Source organism: Numenius arquata, chromosome 3, assembly GCF_964106895.1.
Source record: "Numenius arquata chromosome 3, bNumArq3.hap1.1, whole genome shotgun sequence".
Classification (NCBI taxonomy): domain Eukaryota; kingdom Metazoa; phylum Chordata; class Aves; order Charadriiformes; family Scolopacidae; genus Numenius; species Numenius arquata.
In genome coordinates this window covers 3019625-3040296 of record NC_133578.1, presented here as the reverse complement: position 1 = coordinate 3040296, position 20672 = coordinate 3019625, and the positions used below count along the sequence as shown (strand labels likewise).

At 39.3% G+C, this 20672-nt stretch overlaps 1 protein-coding gene and 1 long non-coding RNA gene across 5 annotated transcripts in view; both read left to right on the top strand.

The window, feature by feature from the left end:
* LOC141462909 (uncharacterized) overlaps positions 1-13670 on the top strand; it is a 99230-nt gene extending 85560 nt beyond the window's left edge. The window contains exons 4-6 of the long non-coding RNA XR_012463225.1: positions 294-485; positions 5410-5467; positions 13118-13670. This is a non-coding gene — a long non-coding RNA (uncharacterized lncRNA). The remainder of the gene's footprint in view (positions 1-293; positions 486-5409; positions 5468-13117) is intronic.
* Positions 13671-13686: 16 nt separating this feature from the next.
* Positions 13687-20672, top strand: part of MBD5 (methyl-CpG binding domain protein 5) — a 47272-nt gene continuing 40286 nt past the window's right edge. For all 4 annotated transcript variants that reach the window (XM_074145066.1, XM_074145065.1, XM_074145064.1 and 1 more), the window contains exons 1-3: positions 13687-13799; positions 18478-18580; positions 18997-19177. In XM_074145066.1, coding sequence (XP_074001167.1) covers positions 13687-13799; positions 18478-18580; positions 18997-19177 — 397 coding nt within the window. The remainder of the gene's footprint in view (positions 13800-18477; positions 18581-18996; positions 19178-20672) is intronic.

Genomic DNA, 20672 nt, shown 5'->3' with positions numbered 1-20672 from the left:
GTTGTCTGAAGAAGTGACCTTTTTTTGTATGCATATTAGTGCCGTCATAAAAATCCACATGCTCATTTTTATAGAAACTGCTCATTCTTCTGGCCAGCAAACTACCATAATGGAGTAAAAGGTATCTTTTTTTATCAGTTCTGGTCAGAGCCATCCTACCCTTCTTTAAAAGCAAATATTATTAGAGTTTATACTACAAAGTAATTGGCTAAGGGCTTAGAAAGCAATCCAGAAAAGTGAAATAAAAACATTTCGCTCATTCTTTAGTTTGAATAATGCAACTGTCTCAGCAGATGTAACGTGGGGTGCAGGAGTTCCTCAGATGAGGGGTGTAGGAAGACAAGGAGCCAGCCTCGATGGACATTGCCCATTATCGAGATCTAAACAGGAGACTCTCTAAAGCAAAGCTGAAAGCGCATCAAGAATTTTAAAAAGCCTGAAGACGCCCAAGGTAACTAGAAGCAAGACCATGAGGAGTAATGTAGGTGAGTATTCAAAAGTAAATCGGTGCTTTGCTTAAGCTGAGAAACTTTTGATTTTATTTTGATAGTTTTATGCTGCAGTTGTAAAGCTGGTTACAGACTGTATTTCAAGCAGTATAATACAAAAGATTTGAGCCAATGTTAAAAAACCTAATCAGAAGAACAGCAGACATCTTCGACATTTAATGGCGCTGAAGTAGAAGAGTAAACAATTTAGCAATTCATATCTTTGTATGAGATAGACAGTGCATCCATACGTGGACCTTTTTGATAACAGAACAAAGAAATAAAAAGCATTCCTGACCTAGATTTAACAGATTGTATTGAAACAGCATACGAAGCACAGTATTTTAATGGTAATAAAATTACCATTTTGTGACAGGGTGATTCATATGGAGTATTAGTCATAATTGGTAGTAATATATTTTGACATAATTAAACAATAGAACTCTGGTTATCTGTATCAGAAAATATTCAGCACCATTCTTGACCTAGATTATATTGTAGTAGCAAAGCCTTGCCCTGAGATGAAGCCACAACTCTCCAGTCAAATGTAAAATGAAACGCTCTTATTCTTATACATTTCCATAATCAAAATATACAGTTATACCATGTCAACAACCAGCAGATGGAGAAAAAGAACGTCCTAGGAAGCTCAAAGAACACACTGGGAAACTGAGCTATAAATACCAGGCTAATTCCATAGCTTTAAGATTTCTCCAAAGCTTTTTTAAATCCCTCCAGAAAAGACTGACGAGATCCCTAATCTGAAGTGCCCCAGTTGAAGAAATGTGTACGTTTTTATTTTTAAATAAATTTATTTTAATCTACAATAGATTGTTTGGGCATCTTAATTGAGTCAGTGTAATATCTGTACTGTATTCGTTGCTTCAAAATAAGGTTTTTAAACACAGTGGTGCATTTTCATTCATATCAATACTTTCTACAGAGAAAATACAGAATTGTGTCTGGGCAGCTCTGACCTGATATGTATAGCATTCACACAGAACACTTGATATTCACAACTTATTTTGAATCTCTGTTATTTAGAGCTGTCCCTTTCAGTAGAGAGAGCTAAGAGAACAACAATCTTCTTTGATAGGATTTTATGAAAATTTGGGAAATCTTTTGATATTTTTTTCCCTTTACATTTGTAAATTCCACCTATGGAACCCAAGATTGTGGCTGTGTTTAGAAATTTCATTTTTCTGGCTTCCACAATTCATATTCTAAATTCTTGAAAGCAGGCTTTCAGGTTCCGTGGCGTTCCGGGGAGGATGTTATTCTCATGTTGTAATTGAATTTGGTGAATCTGCGATGTGAACAGGTTCTAAGAGAAGAGTCTGTAAAAAAACCCGGGCTGTGAGATAAGAGATAATTGTCGAGTGTATAAAGCAAAAGCATTCTTTTCTCCATAATCTTGGATGAAAGGATGGGTAGTGTTTCCTGTTGAAGTTAGCAAAACCAGTAGCTGGGGATGTCGTGAGACAGAATTATGATGTAGCCATAGAGTGATGCTGGTGTGAAGGGATATCTGGAGTTCATGCAGACCAGCTGAGGTTGGAAGGGGCCTCTGGAGATCATCACGTCCAACCGCCCTGGTCAAGCACGGTCACCTAGAACAGGTTGCCCAAGATTATGTCCAGACAGTTACAAAATCATAGAATCACAAAATGATATGGGGTTGGAAGGGACCTCTGGAGATCATCTAGTCCAACCCCCTGCCAGAGCAGGTCCACCCAGAGCAGGTTGCACAGGAACGTGTCCAGGCGGATTTGGAATGTCTCCAGAGAAGGAGACTTCACCACCTGTCCAGGCAACCTGTGCTGATGCTCCATCATCCTCACACTAAGGAAATGTTTCCTGATGTCCAGACAGAACCTCCTGTGTTTCCATCTGTGCCCATTACCTGTGTCCTGTTACTGGACGCTACTGAAAAGTGCCATCTTCTTTCATATGCATTGGGAAGATACCCTCAGCAGAGCCTTTATTTTCCTAATATTTATTCAAAACTCTTCATGTTGCATGTGTCTGCTGTTTGTCCTTTAACTTGGACCTCAGAGGAGATTTTGGCTCCGTCTTCTCCTTAACCGGGTCAGCTAGTTGAAGACAGCAGCAAGATCTCCCCTCAACCTTCTTTTCTTGAGCTTCTCCCTCCATAAGAATCTCTTAATTTCTTAGAAGTGTCTCTTAACTTTCTGCAGTCGTGTTTTGCTTGAGAAAATGCATTGAAAATAATACAGTGCCAACTCTTTTGTTTTACCTCATATCTGACTGCAAATATGGATGAAAAATGGGATATTTTCCCTATAACCGCCCCCTTCTCCTGAGATCCCTCTTCACATCCTCAGTTTCTCTAATTCTATCAACTTAATTGTGGGATTAGCTCTGTTTTATTTCCCTGCAAACTTTTTCTATTACTGAGAATATAATTCAGTTTGAGATATATGGTATTTAAAGTCTATACTTACGGCAGTTTTCATTACAACAAGATGAAGCAAAGGACGTTTTTCTTAAATAAAATGCTTTGAAAAGCTCTTCTTTGAAATAGAGTGAAATTCAGGTTCAGCAGCCTTTGGAAGTTTGCCATTGATTTCCTTGAATTTAGATTTCCGTTGAGATGGTAGGCTGAAATGTAACGTAAGAAATAAATACACGCAGACCAACCGTGGGAAGCTGTCGTACCTGGCTGTAGCTTGAATTTGGATTTCTTAGATTTCTCTTGCCAAGAGTTTATGGCATTTCTTCGTGACACTAATGGCTTTGTTTATGGAGGGGGTTTTGTGACAGAATATGTTTGCATACTAAATGAGTTTCTTTTGAGCATGGGGGCCTGGAGCATCTCTCTCATGAGGAAAGGGTGAGGGACTTGGGTCTTTTCAGTCTGGAGAAGAGAAGACTGAGGGGGGATCTGATCAACGCCTATAAATACTTCAAGGGTGGGTGTCAGGAGGATGGGGCCAGTCTTTTTTCAGTGGTGCCCAGGGACAGGACAAGAGGGAACGGACACAAACTTGAACATGAGAAGTTCCATCTAAACATGAGGAGGAACTTCATTACTTTCAGCATGCCAGAGCCCTGGAAGAGGCTGCCCAGAGAGTTGGTGGAGTCTCCTTCTCTGGAGACATTCCAAATCTGCCTGGACACGTTCCTGTGGGACCTGCTCTGGGTGGACCTGCTTTGGCAGGGGGGTTGGAGTAGATGATCTCCAGAGGTCCCTTCCAACCCCATATCATTCTGTGATTCTATGAAGAGCTCGCTAAATGGTTCTTTGCCCACCTTTTTTCCAGTAGCTCACTTTTAGGAGCGTGGTGCCAGAACATGCTAAATATCTGCGTGACGTACCTACCATCTGCATTCCCAGAGACGTTTTTCAAGCCTATTCAGAGAATAAAGGACTGTTTGAGTTTTAACTGAGTATCTGGCACAACGCGTTGTCCTTCCATTGGGATGAAGTAGTGCGTTTTTATCTTTTTTGGAGCTTTATTCTTAAACTCTTGGATGTGCTGCATCCTTAAAGGGACACATGGGTTTAATTTCTGGGTGCCTGTGGTCCTTCCTCTCATCTTTCTTTTCTCTGCTTGGACGAGCTGGTGCAATTCTCTTTTACTTGTCAAGCTTGAATGTGATTCACCCTTTTGTTTAGTTCCTTCTGAAGAGAATCAAACCCTTTTTGTCTAGCTTAGTCTATCGCACATGCAGTAAAATCAGATTTTATAGTGCATCAAGCGAGCAAAGCCCCGGATGCCTGGCAGGACAGAGTTGAGCATCATCACCAGGTACAGGCTGAGGGAGCAGGTGTTGTTCAGCCTGGAGAAGAGGAGGCTCCGGGGAGACCTCATAGCGGCCTTCCAGTACCTGAGGGGGGCTACAGGAAGGCTGGGGAGGGTCTGTTTACAAAAGCCTGCAGTGACAGGACGAGGGGCAATGGTTTTAAGTTGGAGAAGGGGAGATTTAGATTGGATATTAGGAAAAAGTTCTTTACTATGAGGGTGGTGGAACATTGGAACAGGTTGCCCAGGGAGGTGGTTGAGGCCCCTTCCCTTGAGATATTCAAGGTGAAGCTCGACGAGGCCCTGGGCAACCTGGTTTAGTTGGGGGTGTCCCTGCTGACTGCGGGGAGGTCGGACTAGATGACCTTTGGAGGTCCCTTCCGGCCTGGACCAATCTATGAATCTATGAGTCTTGCTCTGCCTTAAACCTAATGATGTCATGTTTGGCTGGCAAAACGCTTCCGAGGAGACTTTCACAACCCCTGGTACTGAAGTAGAGGATAGAAGGCTTTTTATTACCATAAAAACAAATGTTTCATTTTTGAGGAGCCAGACTGCAGTCTTCACAGTTTATTAGACAATGAAATTTATCCTCATTAAGGTGTCAGTGTGAATGCATCTGATAATTGTCGTATAAAAATTCAGCCCCAAAATACACGGACACTAACGTTTAGGTACTTTGCTGGTTTTAGTGGGCTAAAAATACCTTGGCTTGCTTAACAGTCAGTCCCCGAGTGAAGGGAAGGGGCCAGCCACACAGGAGAAAGGGGGTTCACTCAGGAAGCACCAAATCTTATTTGAAACCAGTGGCATGGGTACAATCGAGAACTTTTGTCATCTTTGTTGCTGGAATACAGCTTAAACTTTAGTAGAGTAGATTTTTTTTTAAAAAGAAGTTGCACATTAGCATTTTCTTAAATATTAGATTATTTTTTTCTGTGCTCATGATTTTTTACGGAAATGAAGCGCGTACAAAATAAGAAGTGGAAACGGGTATTTCTTTCAGAGTTTCAAAGGAGAATTAATATTCTAAGGAACCTCTCTGATAATAAATATGAAGGAATAATTAAGAAGCATTTCATACTGAAATCTTGAGTGGGTTGTATTGCTTACTATTGCTTATCTTCTGTTTCAACCGATTCTTTGTTTTTCAGCTCGGAATGAACAAGATGAACATCCCCACCTTCGATCTAATGCTTAATGAGGAAAAAGGTCAGGCTGGCTTATTCTTTTTTAAATCCTGTGCCCTATTGTTAATTAGTATATTAAAACGTGCTTTAGATTTGCATTACTTATTTCGTATATCTTAAATAACAACCCAAATGTGAAGTTTTCATATGAGGGTGAGGAAGGTTATTTTTAAATCGGATGGTATATTCATAAAACGGCTGACTCAGACCAGTGTAAGTAGAAAAAGAAGCCATAGAAGGAAAGGTCATGTATACAAATCTTCATAAAGATTCATTTAAAAATGATTAAACTTACAATTAAAGGACCTCTTGTATATCAAGAAAGACATATTTGTCATAATATTCGTGGAGTGAAAGCATTTAAAAGGATTAAAATCACCCACTTTTTTTTTTTTTTTAAATATCCTTGAACTTCTGAGTCCTGTTGTAGAAAAGAGAGAGAGAGAACTGGCTGTCTCTTAAATACAACAGCAGGGCCAAATTCTCCAAACGCTCCCACATTCAATTAGTGTATCACTGGAAGACAGTAATAATCTACTAATGCTAGAGATGAATTTATCATATTGTCCAGGTTTGTAGCGTACCCGGTTCCAATAGGCAGCCCGAGCTCTCAAGCGCTATTGCATTTACGCCAGATAAAGCTCTAGAGTTTTGCATTAAGGTGTCTGAATAGCTGATTTTTATGTTATCATATTTTTTTAATATCACGAGAGTATTTTCACGAGGGAAATTGCTGAGTAGAGATACATAATTCAGTAAACAATTTAAAAAATTGCACTTGGAGAAAAAATTCCCTGTGTCTAAAAATAGTAGAGTCATGTGACTTATTACTTTGGCACAAAAGCATAATTTACAGGTTTAATTTGCAATCCTACTATGTTTCTGACATTCTCTTGCACAGAAACGGAATCTGAATTATTCAAATGATTTAAATATTGCTGTGTCCTGAACTTCAGGTGTCTAATACAAAGGAGGTTTGTATGGTTTATTGGGGCCTCTGCATTTGAGATATGGGAGTATGATTTTCATTTTTGCCATTTATTGCTTAATTTTAGATCTTGCAATGCACAGTCAATGGAGATCTGGGGCTAATCTGGTAATTGTTACGCCAGCAGCTCGGAGCCGTTCACCATATTTCCAGCAATCTGATTTTTTTCCTTTTTTTAACTGCACATCTAAAATCTAATGGAGTTTTCATGTTCAGGTTGTGAGATAGTTACATTTAAATATTCTTTTCTTTTAAAATTAACTTTTTTGTTTCCACAAATTTGTATTTCCCTGGTAACCAGTAGGTCAATAACGTACAGCAAAGCTGTTAACTAGAACCAAACACTTATAAATGGTTATTACCTATTTGGTTTCTGCATCTCTTTATTAGATACCTTAAGAACATTTTGTATCAGATGTTCCTGAAAGTCATATAATCTTCACTATAAAATTGTTACAAAAATATATTTAATCATTTCAGAAATTTGGAAGCCTGAAACATGAGAATTGAAAGAAGAGTTTTTTATTTGTTTATTGGATCTTCTTTTGAAGTAATTTTAACTTAGTTTGAAACTTTAAAATATTTATAAATTTAATAATATTTATAAATTATTTATAAATACTTGTAATATCTATTTAGCTAATTCCTACCTATATCATTTAATGATAAACAGCGTGTTGCTATTAGAGACCACTGAGAAGTAAATATATTAATGGGTTTTGGCCATTAAAAAATAAAAAAGAGAAAACATCCAGGTGCAGGTTTGCTTTTCCTAGATTTGTGGGTTGCTGAAGATGGACATTATATATTATAGAAGTTCCTCATTTCCTTATATGAGTTACCCTGAAGTGACAAAGTGGATGTAATAACATTTCTTCACTTCTTATTAACATATAGGTTAGGAATATTGTATTTCATAATATTCCCTAAGAAAGGTTTTGAAAATGGTAACATGATTCTTATCTCCAGAATAACTTGGTTGATTTAAATTACATACCAATTATTGGTCTTTATTTTTAAAAAATCTGAGTGCTTACGTTATTTTGGCAGTAAAGCAGGGCTATCTCACACACAGTTTTGACCTATTTCCCTTGTAAAGAAAAAATTAATGTGGTGGAAAGTCTGAAAGAGCATTATGACTCTTCTGTATTCTTCTGTGGACTCTGTCGGGTGACACTTGTATTTATTAAATTCTTCTTGAGTAGGCAGAGCTGAGGTTTGAAAAGAAAACCCTTTTGTCTCCTGCCGTCTTTTTTTGATTGTCGTTTTTTGTCAAAGCCCTTTGAGAGATGTGTGTTTCCATACGTGCACATGTGTGCACAAAGGGTGTACGTTCTCCATTCCTTCATCGGAAAGGAAAACCGCGATCGCTCCCAACTCTGGGAGTCGCACAGATAGATGTGGTAAAAGGCAGTCATAGAGAAGGTTTCAGATCTGGGTACAACACGTACACTAAATAAAGGATGTTAAAAAATGGTGCTCCTTCCCAGTTCAGCCATTGGACAACTGTAATGACACCGTTAAATCTCCTAAATTGAGGATATATTGCAGCTCAATGAACTCAGCTTTTTACTTGCGCTCCGAGCATTGGTAGGAAGGACATCGGATGTAAGGTTCCAACTTCTGAGTAGTTAACAGCACACAGGTCCAAAATGCTCCAAGAGAAGAAATTCATATTGTGTGCTCTTAAGGATCAGCTGAAATCCAGGAACGTAAATCAATCTTTCTCCATGAGAATCTTTTCCTTATCGTTTTGTTACTGTAGATTCCTAAAGAGTAGGTGTGAAATGATTGCTTTGATCATGACCGTGGTTGATGGTTGGAGTAGATGACCTGAAAGGTCCTTTCCCACCTAGGCAATTCTATAATTCTATGATTCTATGTAGTCTGGCAGCATAGGAACCAGATAGTATGGGATTCTGTCCATCCACGTGCAGGTAAGCAAGGCTGCCTGAGCTGGGGCATGTCTAATGGGCTACTGGTAAAGGTGCTGGCTGGGGTCATAGGGATATGTACGGTGTCCTGGACTCTTGACATTCTTGCTACTTATGAGTGAATTCATCCAAATAAATATCATTTTATAGAGTGATTAAATTGGAGTCTTGCAATCCTAAGAAGTTCTACAGCGTCAAAAGTTGTATAAATTAGCAATACATAAGCCCTGTTATAGCACATAATAAAACTGTCCTTTATAGAGTTCAAAATCATTTAACACCAGGGGTGGTTGGACTAGTATAAACTGATTTGACACTGGGGCAATTTAAAATGGATCATTTTAATTAAGTCATTCAGTGCAGATCAATTCTGTGGTTGTTGCACTGTATTCTCCATACCCTGTATTTACGAGTGGGATGAAGATATCTTTCTCAGAGCGAAGGCCGGAGTATATCACGTATAGAGTGTATTATGGTCCCGGATACGGATACAATGAGGTAAGATTGAAGGAAGAAAGGTTTCCTTTATACTTCAGGCACATTTGTTTGTTGAATCACTCGCCTAAAAATAGGGCTTCATAAAGTATTCAATACCAATCTAATTAGTCAAGAGAATGCTTCTTTTCAAAACGGAAAAGCATTCCCAAAAAGTGATGCAACGTTTGTATCTAATTAGATGATACAGGAGAATCCTAACTAATTGCTTTGATAGACTTAAACAGATTAATAAGGTGCAAGCGATAACTAAATAAAAACACATTTTACCTCTGCCTGGTTTGAAAATAACGGTTTTTAAGAAACTAAAACTTCCTGTTAGTTCTAATTTCTGTTTCTTGATGTATTTTGTAGATTTTTCTGGGATAGAAAGGAAAGTCTGGGAAGTGAGATTGCAGTTTTTATCTATAAGCAGTGGTTTGTGTGCTTTCTGAGTGGTTTCTGAGTGTTTTCTGAGTGTCTTTATACCCAAAATCTGGTCATTCCATAAGTAAAACCTGGGGTTTGTGCATAAGAGACAGTCATCGATCTCGGACCTCTGAGCAGCCCTTCTCTGTCATACCTGGAATTTTTAGGCACGCTTACAAGTTTATGTAAGAAAAAAGTATTGGAGCATCTTTGCAATATTAAACTGTCAGAATTTGTCTCAAGTGGCTCTACGTCCACTTATTAATAAAAGAAATGTTAGATTAGTGTTCCTCTCATACGTGATAGATCTGAATCCGGACTATTAGTATCTAAATTAAGTTTCTTTTTTACTTTGTACCAAGTTTTCTATTTCACCACTTGACTAAAAAAAACTGTTAAAGTAAACCTGAACAGCTGAGTGTGCAAAGAGGCTTCCTAAAGTGCAACATTTCAAAAAGTGAGACGGTTGCATTAAAAATTGAAAACATACTTTCAGCATATGGAAATTAAGGAGAAATTTTCCATGGGAGGGAGGGGTTTGAGGGGGCTAAAGGCGGGGGGGGGGAACAATTCAGTGCAGTTTTGCATAGTTCTCCAGTGAAATATTTTTAAGCGTATTGTAATGAAACCGGACTGCAAAACAAATCTAAACGGCATGTCTTGGCGCGCAGAAAAAAAAAAAGGAGTAATTGATTTAGATGTGGAAAGTTGTGTTACTCGTGGTGAGATAACATGAGTTGTCTGGAGTTGTTATGAGATTACAGAGAAGAGGTATTTATTACATGGGTTGATGAAAATCAGGCCTTTGGATAGAATCCAGCATCCAAAAAATACTTTGGATTTGGTCCAGAATCCAAATGCTTTCTATCCCAATCCAAAGTACTTCAGATAGAATACTTTGATGGAGAGGGGAAAAATGGTACATCAAAAGAGACGGGATTTTTCTGCAATCGAGTTGGAAGATCATAGAATCATAGAAACATAGTATCACAGAATGGTTCAGGTTGGAACGGACCTTAAAGATCGTCCAGTTCCAACCCCCTGCCCTGGGCAGGGACACCTCCCACCAGACCAGGTTGCTCCAAGCCCCCTCCAACCTGGCCTTGAACCCCTCCAGGGATGGGACAGCCTCAGCTTCTTCCTTCTACGTGGCTAGTTAGTTACACACCAATTAGCCGTGTACTAAGAAGCTTCCAGGGAGCCTCAGCCCTCTGTCCTGTAATTCATTGCACACAGAGACATCGGCGCGTCCGCACAGACCCCAACTGGCGAATGAGCACAGGAAATCATGAGATAAAAGGTCAAATTTCCATGCTGTGAACAGCATTGTTCACTGTTTTCTGCTTAGGGCGACTGTGGCGATAGAAGTATTTCTGTACCCGGGGTGGAATGGAAAATGGATCATCGTACCCGTGCTCTGATTCATTTTTATTTTTTACATCACACAAATCCTGCGTTAGTTTACAGTTCTTTAGAACTTCTCAAGACAAAGTCGTACAAATAATAAACTTTGACCGAAGGTGTATGATCCAAACCGTCGTTTAATTCCATTTTGCTGTAGTGAGTAAAAATATTTAAGTATTTTCCACAGAAGAAGCAGTTAAGTGAATTCTTTTGGTTCTTTTAGTAGCATTTCAAGCTACGTGCAACAAAAAAATGGTTTATCTGACTAGATGATGATAAGTAGTATGTTGGTGATGGAATGGGACGTTGGCTGAGACAGGGCATGGCAGAACCAGTAGAAACACGAGGTTACTTCAGAGTGTCTCTTGCTGCTTGTGCAAAAAAGAAATTGATGGCTATTATTTTCTCGTAATGGAGCCCGTGCAATTGCCCTAAATAGCAACATGAGCCACAGCAAGGCTGGGCTAAGAGATGAGCAACCTTCTTTACGCTATGTGCTTCCAGTTTTTCAAGTATATGTTTTCTGATCCTGATTTTACTGTGTTACATAAAGTTAATTCTCATTAAAAGTAATAGGGAAATTATTTCCCTATTTTAGCCTTACATGGGACCTGTAGTAAAAATGCCAATGCAGCGTTCAGCACTAATGCCGAAACTTGAAGGTAAATTCTGCCTTGGTTTTGATGAGACGTCATCTGATACCTTCTTAATCAGGCTAAAACCAATCAAACCCCTAAACTTCTAAACTGCAAACCTGAGAGGACTCGAGAGGCTGTTGCCAAGTGCTCTCCAAATCCTGTTCCTGTGTAGCAGATTTAGAGATTAAAGGATGGATTGTTTTCATACGAGAGATGGTGAGGTGTTTGGTGTGACATTCCTTCTCACCTTCGCTCACTGGTGTGGGGTGATCTCTCCACTGGTGGTGACCAGCATCTCAGTGGGATCTCCTTATCCCTTCCCTTCTCAGCAGGGTCTCCTCATCCCTCCTCATCTCTTCCCATCCCATCCCTTGGCCAACCAAGTGTTACATCCTACTGGAGTCCTCCAGAGTGTAGAATAGTTGAAACAGATCCCTTCAAAACAGTGCCAGGCTCTTCTAGAAGGCTTTGTCCTACAGAAAATCCCACTTTTCATTCTGAAAATTGCACTCTTCATTCTGAAAATCTCACCCTTTTTTCTTCCGATTTCAGCGCCTTAGTCAAGGGGGTAGGTCCAACCAGCTCCTTTCTCGTCCACATCCTTCTTGCTAATACCGTGGCTATATTTTTTTTCCTTTATGTCACCTTTTGAACTTTGCATTTATGATAGTACATCTAAAGAGAATGTACTAAGTTTACTTAAGGGAATATTTGCGAGGACTATTATTTATGCATCTGTAGTCTTCCTTTAGTGGTCTTGGAGAAAGGAGCTGTTGTTACTGTTATATATAGATGTAACGTGTTGTTGGTACTGTTTTTGCAGAAATGTTGTGGGATCCTAAGACTTTATGTTCCGTTTCTATCTCAAAAAACCTTTTCTTATCAAAATCAGTCGTGTCTATAGTAACGTTTACTATGTCTTAAAATATTAGCATAACATTAGTATAGGAATAAAGCAGAATTGACATGCGATACCGAATAAAACCCATTAGCATCATTCCTACAGTAGTCATCAACGGCACCTTACATTTGAGTACTAGAATTGTTGGGTTTTTTCTGATGTATTTACTATTTGAATCACGTATTCCATGTTTGTCTCACCTTAATAAAACGTCCAACCTAAAGAGTTAAGTCTCACTTGGTCAATTTGAAAAATTGTTTGGGGGGAGTAACATGGTTTCCATCATTCTGAACTTCTTTCTTGAAGATTTGCTCATACAGTATAATTGTATGATTATATATATAATTACTTATGATGTTCAAATTTTTTCATAGGTATTCTGAGATCAGTGCATCAATGCTAGCTTTTCCCTTTCTATTACACAAAATTTTTGTAAGAAATAATAATTTTAATTTAGTCTAAATGCAGGGGGTTTCCATTTTTATGGATATTATCAACCCTAGAAGCAGCTTCCTTCACATTAAATTCATTCAGTTTTCTAAATAGCTTTTAAAGGACATTAATTGAGCTAGTCATCTGTTGATAATTCTGAACAGAAGCATATGTGAAACTATTCAGTTAAAAGATACATCCTTTAATTGCCCCAAACTGTACATTAACTATTTAATAACAGTTGTGCTCTCTTAGCTTTTAACATGTAGCTCCGTTGCACCCACATATAAATAGAATTTGCTAGCAGGTTTGTATTTACCCTCAGCCTTATTTTCATGGTTTCACTGACATTTAAAATCTTGATTCTAAGCTCTTTAAATGGATGCAGCTGTATACATCTTCATGAGTTACTGAACTGGGCTGAAAGGCTTCAGCAAATGGCTCATGTGTTTTCTATATCTGTATTTTTCAGGCTGTTTTATTGGAGCCAGGGAGTCATGAAAGAAACTCAAGAAGACAACTTGGATAATGAACGGAAGATAAAAAGAAAACAAAAAGAATGTGGCATATAAAGGGTATAATACCTGGAGGTATTAGATCTGACTCATATTTATAAAAATGAGACGAGCTTTCACAAAATACAAGTTATCTTAGACAGTCATCAAGCTTGGAGCCATGCTGTTGAACTAGAAATTCTCCTTTTCCCCATTCTCCTTTCTGACAGGTAACAAAGGATTGGTGAATTATGATTTTCCCAAGTTGGAAGCACTAATTTTTATCTATATAGTTCATCCTTATGAATATATAAGGAGTTAAACATTGCATATTTAATGTGGATTATAATGGGAAAGTGACTCATTAACAAAAATGGCCACTTTTAAGGACTTGGTTTCAAACTGAGCCGGAGCCTCCCAATGCACTTTGTACAGTTTGGGGAAAGGTGTTCTGAATGGCCTTCTTTGGGAGGCCATGATGACATGTAGTAAAAGGATATCATCTTACTGTTGATATCTTTGAAGACTCATAAACAGAAACAGAAAAATGAATGGTGGAAAGGAGTGTGACGGAGGGGACGCGGATGGAGGGCCACCAGCAGTGCAAGTTCCCGTTGGTTGGCAGCGACGGGTGGACCAAAGCGGAGTGCTCTACATCAGGTAAGGTTATCTCAGGGGGTTACTCATTTCGTTTTCGTTGCCGTTTGGCCAGAACGGGTGGTGAAGTCGTGACTCAGCTAATCTTTTGTACTCAAAAACTTCAAGGGCTTGTTCTGTTGGAGGCGCGAGATCATTTTTTCTGCTGGTATTAGTGGAGTCCACTTATGTCACTTGTGCCATTTGCATGTCCTTAACGTACTCTCAAATCTAATATCGCTTGGTCTTGAAAATTTGATAATCCTTACTATACATTTTGCTTTAGGCACGAATAGTTCTTTATTACTTATTGTCATACGGATTTTAAAGCTGAGCAGCAGCAGATTTAACCTTCCTTAACACCTTTATTATTCAAACCTTTTACAATGAGACTAAGCAGAGGTTTAGTGGTATGCCACACCTGGGATGGGGAGAAATCTCTGCTGTCTTTTGCCTGCTCCCAGGCGCGTAGGCATTGCCTTTTCCTTGCCCCAACACGGGCTTTTGATAAGAGCCTTTGCTGGTGGAGTTGGAAGCAGAGATATGGGATGCAGGCACTTCATGGCAGGTAAGGTAGGGTGAGACTTGCTGCTTCTGTCAGCCACAGAACTGTTGTGTTTTCCTTAACTCTCTCGGAAAGAAAATCTAATCAGTGTATACTTAGTAGCTGCAGAAAATACCACTTTTTATATGCCCTGTGAAGGTTCTGTGTTCACTGACGTTCTCCAGCAAGACTTATTTCTGTGGATTCCCTACATTTCTCACGTAGAAAAAAAAACAGGAACACAAGCGAAATCCAAAGTTTTAGGTGTTTTATTTGTTTACTTGGTTAGCTTATTGGATTTTTTTGCTTCACCCTGGAACAGTCACAAAAGAAATGCATTGAAATCACTATTAACTGAATGCGTTCAGACAAACAGACTACAAATTAATTGTTATTGGAAAAAAGATCAAAGTTAGCTTTAACAAAATATGGGTGCATCAGGTTTACATCACAGAAGTCTAAACGGTTATCAGCCTGTTATTTGCTTAATCTTATTCCACTATTCTGTGGTTAAAATAACCACTTCTTCACAACGTTTTATGTATTACCAACACAAAGTTCTTTAATGAGTCAGAGCATACTCCAATTTTACACTGAACTACCATAAAAGATCAAATGCAGTCCCAACAAGGATTTCTTGTTTATATTCTCAATTAGCAGAATCACACAAAATCCATGTCAGTGATACGCGCGTCAGAGATAAATCGCCTTCCCCTTACATTTCTCATTACAGCTATAATTTACTGGGCCTCTGCCTTAGTTAAAAAATCAATGAGGAAGAAAAAGTTGTGGGTTGGGCTTTTTTTTTTTCCTATCCTCTCTGTATCCAGGCATCAGGACATCCAATGCTTTGGGATTTTTAGCTACCTGACGATCCTAGCTGCTTTTGAACATCATTTCCCACAGCTAGAAGAAGCAGGCCACGAAGCTTGTGCTGCTGCTTCAAGCGTGTGTCTTACACGTTTATAAACTAGTAAAATTTGGTATAATTCTGACGGTTACTCACTTTTCTGTCTCCTTTTTTTATATGTTCTTTTTGTTCAGGGGGACTTCCTTAATACTTCTTTTTGGAATTGCCTTACGCAATTTTATTTATGCCTTTCTGTTTTTATTCTAGTTGACCCTATTAATCAAGTTTGCCAGTTGCCTTTTTCAGCTTGGGGAGACTTGTATCGTTTCCCTTCCCAAGTTTTGCCCCTCTATATTATTTTTCCCCTTTAATCCAGTGGTTAATTTCCTGGTTGCTTTCTCTTAAGCCGTTCCGATGAACGGGAAGGCTGGACAATGCCCTTGGTGTGGTCCATGGCTCTTCCATTCTTATTTGGTGAAAGGCACAGGGTAGGACATGTTGGTTGGAAAGGATAGAAGTCAAGTAGTCCAAGCTCCTGCTTGATGTGGAGCATCCGCAGCACTCGGTTGGGTCAGCCCTTGGTTTCGCCAGCACCATCTTCCAGGACTGAGTTTCCACAACCTCCCTGGGTTACCTGCTCCAGTGCTGCACGGAACAACCACCCTGAAAATATTCACAGCATTTATTGAGAGAACGAAAGGTCAAACAATATTGTCTCAGAGAAATATCTAAAGGAAAATTAGTGTATATATTAAAATCTGACATGATTTAACTGCAATAGATGATCCCAGCTGGATAAGGATTCATTCTATTTGTGCTTCCTTATAAAGCATGGATGGTTTTCTGTCAACTGTCAACAGTTGCTTTGGATTAAATCCATTAATTAACTAGTTTTCATTACCTGGTTAAAGCACTGAGTTGAGTCTCAGTGCTTTTCTTAGTAAAACAGCGCTACAGCCTTAAAGTAGGACCTAGATCTTTTCTTCGGCTTCATCATCAGTGGAATAAACTAAGAAAAGCTCTTTAATAATAGGAAAAGATGCCAGAACTCTCAGAAACAGATCCTAATATATTTTGTAATTTGCTCTTTTTTGTTTCTTTGGGGTCTGGAAACCTCTGGATGACCTCAGTGACAAAAAAAAAAAAAGCTGGTAGTTTCTTACAAAGGTGATTATCCTTTGCAGTGTAGAAGTGCGAGAAAATCTGTGCACGCAAAAGATACTTTGCAATTACTTAGGTCTGCAAATAAAAAGGCGTCCTAACTCCGGAGCCTATTCCCAGGAATGCCTTTTAATGGGAGTTTTTAAGCACTGTAGAAAGCGTAGATGGAATAACGCAGAGCAAATCTGAGTTTCTGTGGTGGGAAGAACATCTTGAAGTGTGGGCCTCCTGCCTGCGAGGGCAGGACAGGTTGGGAAAGTCACAGAGTCATAGAATGGTTCAGGTTGGAAGGGACCTTCAAGATCATCGAGTTCCAACCCCCATGCCCTGGGCAGGGACACCTCCCACCAGACCAGGTTGCTCCAAGCCCCCTCCAACCTGGCCTTGAACCCCTCCAGGGATGGGGCAGCCACAGCTTCTCTGGGCAACCTGGGCCAGGGTCTCACCACCCTCACAGCAAAGAAGTTCTTCCCCACATCTCATCTCAATCTCCCCTCTTTCAGGATCAAACCCTTCCCCCTCCTCCTATGGCTCCCCTCCCTCGTCAAGAGTCCCTCCCCAGCTTTCCTGGAGCCCCTTGAGGGACTGGAAGGGGCTCGAAGGTCTCCCCGGAGCCTTCTCTTCTCCAGGCTGAACACCCCCAACTCTCTCAGCCTGTCCTCCCAGCAGAGGGGCTGCAAAGCCATCGGCCAACGCTGGAGATGCAGAGCCAAAGTAGAGAACAAATGATGCTCACTGAGTTAAAATGTGATAATTATCATTTAACCAGTCTATAGATGAAACGAAAATAAATAAAAATAAAGAGTAATTTCCCCTTGCTCCCCAAGTATTTCAATTTAAGGAAAGTTTGACCTTCTGACCTATCTACCACTGCAAACCTGTACCGTTATTTTTAGACTGCTCTTTTATCTTGCTCTACCCTCAGAACTGTCACTGTTGCGCGTATTTGACCTGGGCAGTTCTCTCTAAAATAACTGTTTCAGGACAAGTCTGGCAAATAAATTACTTACTGAAACTGTCAGCATAACTAAATGTCACTTGAAGGTGTTGCTTTATGCGTGGCTTAGTCCTTGTGCAGAATTAAGTGTTTATACATTGGGTTTTAACTACAAAAGTTCGTCATGGTTTGGAGTTTTGACTCTTGGCTGTTTTCATGATCCAAACTATGCCACTTAAGTTGTTTTTGTTAAATATTCCACTTAAGTTGTTTTTGTTAAAATAAGGGCTGTTTACAGCTGCCATTAAGAACCGGTGGTTTAGCCAGTCCTCATAAATCATTGCATTCTCTCCCCGATAAACACTTTAGGCGGCCAAGTAATAAAGAGCAATCTGGAATGCAGGGCCTTGTGACACAAGAACTTTTTTTCATCTTATGAATTAGTGATTTTGCCGTAACAGAATTTCCAATGTCCTATTTTTGGATATGGAGATAATGATTTTCTGGTGGGAGTTAGAGAAATCCGAGTGCAGTTTATCAGAAACTCACTGGACTGGCTTCTTGGTGGAATATTTCTCACTTTCAGGGAAAGGGTTGAAATTTTAGCTGAACGAAACCAAATTTGTTTATGCAACCAAGAGACCCGGCCGCAACAGTTTTGTTACTGAGCCCCCTGTTCTCTTTCTTCTTGAAACACGCTTCTGGGTGTGGTTTTTTTCTTCTTAAATTAGGTCCCGGTCCTAAAAAGTGCAGATGAGCGTCATCCTTGCGTGGAGCTGAGTGATGTGATGGAGGGGGGAGGAGGTCCCTCCAGTGGGGACTGGGGACAGTGGGGACTGGGCTCTGCCCGTGTGTTACACTTTATAGGAAAGAAAAGGGAGAAAAATAACCTTAGTGTTGTTAAGGCTTTCAAGCAGGATTGTAATGTGAATAGTAAATATCAATAAACTCAGTTACTTTCTTTTCTCTGCGCTCACTGTGTTTGTTCTTCTAAATACAAGCTTCCCTTAAAAATTTTTTTGGCTGTTTTTTATAAGTATCGTCTCTTTTATATAGTATCGTTCTTGACTAAAAGCAAGAAGTACTGTGAAACAAAACATGAAATCTTAGTTGTGTTATTTTAACCACTCTCTGTGTGAGCTGCTAGAATGGCAGATAGAAGTCATGACCTATCAAATAGCTCGTATTCATCATTTCTGTTCCTTTACAGTCCCAGTGGGTCTTTATTATCCTGCTTGGAGCAGGTGAAGACTTACTTGCTGACTGATGGAACATGCAAGTGTGGCCTAGAGTGTCCTCTTGTTCTTCCCAAGGTAAAAAGCATCATTTTGCATCCTTATCAGTTATATCAGCTGATGTGCTGTGCCATGACTTAATCTCTGTTCGGATCATGTATATAAAATAAGCACTATACATCCAGAGATTTACCATAAAATACAAAATGAATCTTCCCTCTGCCTTCTTCCCTCATGGAGAAGACCTGAGTTGGTTTTTGTCATGTTTTAACATTTTCCTGTTAAATTGGAAACCTACCCATCAACAGCATCGTGCAAACACTTGAGAATCAGAACAAGACCCTGACTTCTATTTCATCTCTTGAGAACGCAGTCAGATACCTCTAAGACACAGAAGTAAATTTAATTTTATGTAACATTTCTGTTTTAATTCTATTTTCGTTGAGTTTTCTGCCTATAATCATTATTTTAAACATTGGCATTTTTACTCTCAGGTCTTTAATTTTGATCCTGGAGCTGCTGTGAAGCAGAGAACTGCTGAAGATGTTAAAGCGGACGAAGACGTCACCAAACTATGCATCCACAAAAGGAAAATTATTGCTGTGGCTACACTTCATAAAAGCATGGAAGCACCACATCCTTCACTCGTTCTAACTAGTCCTGGTGGTGGAACAAGTGAGTAAAATCATGCAGAATCATTTAATTGCTTAATTTTAAGTATATATATAATTACTCTACAGAAACACCTACCAAAAGTCTTCTATATCTATGAGTGCAATAGTAAACAGATTAAAGGAAAAAATAGAGGTAGTAATTAGAGAGATGTAGGTAGATAGAAAATGAGTCTAAAAAGCAGGTCATCCCAGACTAAAAGCATGATTTTCTTGGAAAAGATATCAGATTGTTCTAGACAAAGAAAATACATTAGCTCTCATCTTTTGGAACTGTAGTAATATGTCTGATATTCTGTCACATGGGAAATTAGAGAAGCAGAATAAAGTGATTATAAAGGGATTAGAATGTGGCTAAGGACTTGGCTAAATGGGAAATTGTATTGCAAGGCGGAATATACAGCTAGAGAAGATCTCCACTGTAATTTCTCAAGGATTATTTTTGGGGACCAACCTGGATTAGCATTTTAATTATCCATATCAAGGAAAAACTGAGGTAATTTGTTGATGGCTGAAGCTGGCAGGTACTATCAAAACAAGAGAAGATCAAAACACATTGAAAAACTGGGGGATCGTTGAGACCTGGAGTGAAAGAAAGGGTATAGCAACAAATCCTATTAATTGTAAGGTTATTCACCTGGGGACTAGTGAAAAAAAAAAAAAAAAGCTATTAGCTGTAAATTATTGAGAAAGAAGACCCGGATAGAGTAGCTGATCAAAGATGCCTGTGAGCGGTACCAGATGGTGGAATGGTGCAGATCCATGTGGCTCTGGGAGAAGCACAAAAGCCGTCGTGCACCGACTGCCTTCCTGCGCCGCTCGTCTCGCTGGCGGCACCCAAACTGAAATAGAGCAGAGGCTTTTCTCTTGGTGAACTGCAAAACCTGCTTTCTGAAGGCGTTTGACTTGGTCAAGCTGGCAAAGAGGTGGCTGAAACGGGGTACGATTGCTGTCAGTAAAGACAGCATAAATAAAGGAGAGTCAGCACCAGAAAATAAAGCTACTTAAGCTAAAGGACAAGGTTAGCACTGAAAGAAACAGCTAAAAACCAGAGATGCATAGAAACTTCAACAGAAAATTAGATACTTTCTAAGGATTACAAGAAAAGGTTCTGAAGTAGGCTTAAAAAATCCAAATGGTTAGGGCAAAGGAGCAAAGTTACTTTTAAGACAGAGCTTGGTAAATCATAGAATCATGGAATGGTTTGGGTTGGAAGGGACCTTAAAGATTATCAGGTTCCATACTGTGATCCATGCAACTTCTGGGAAGAGGCCCTTGATAATCTGAGGGATCTTTAGCACCCCTCTATTGCTGTAATAATAGCTGGCTAATTGCTAAACCCTGACTTCAAACCCGTGGAAGATTTTAAGGATATAAAAATAAATCATAAATTTTGGATAGATCAATAGTGCTAAGATACTGGTGTGCTCTGGCATTGTCAAATTGCTACGTATGATTTTAACGCCTTGTTTACATTGGGTTTTGCAATGTAATTTATG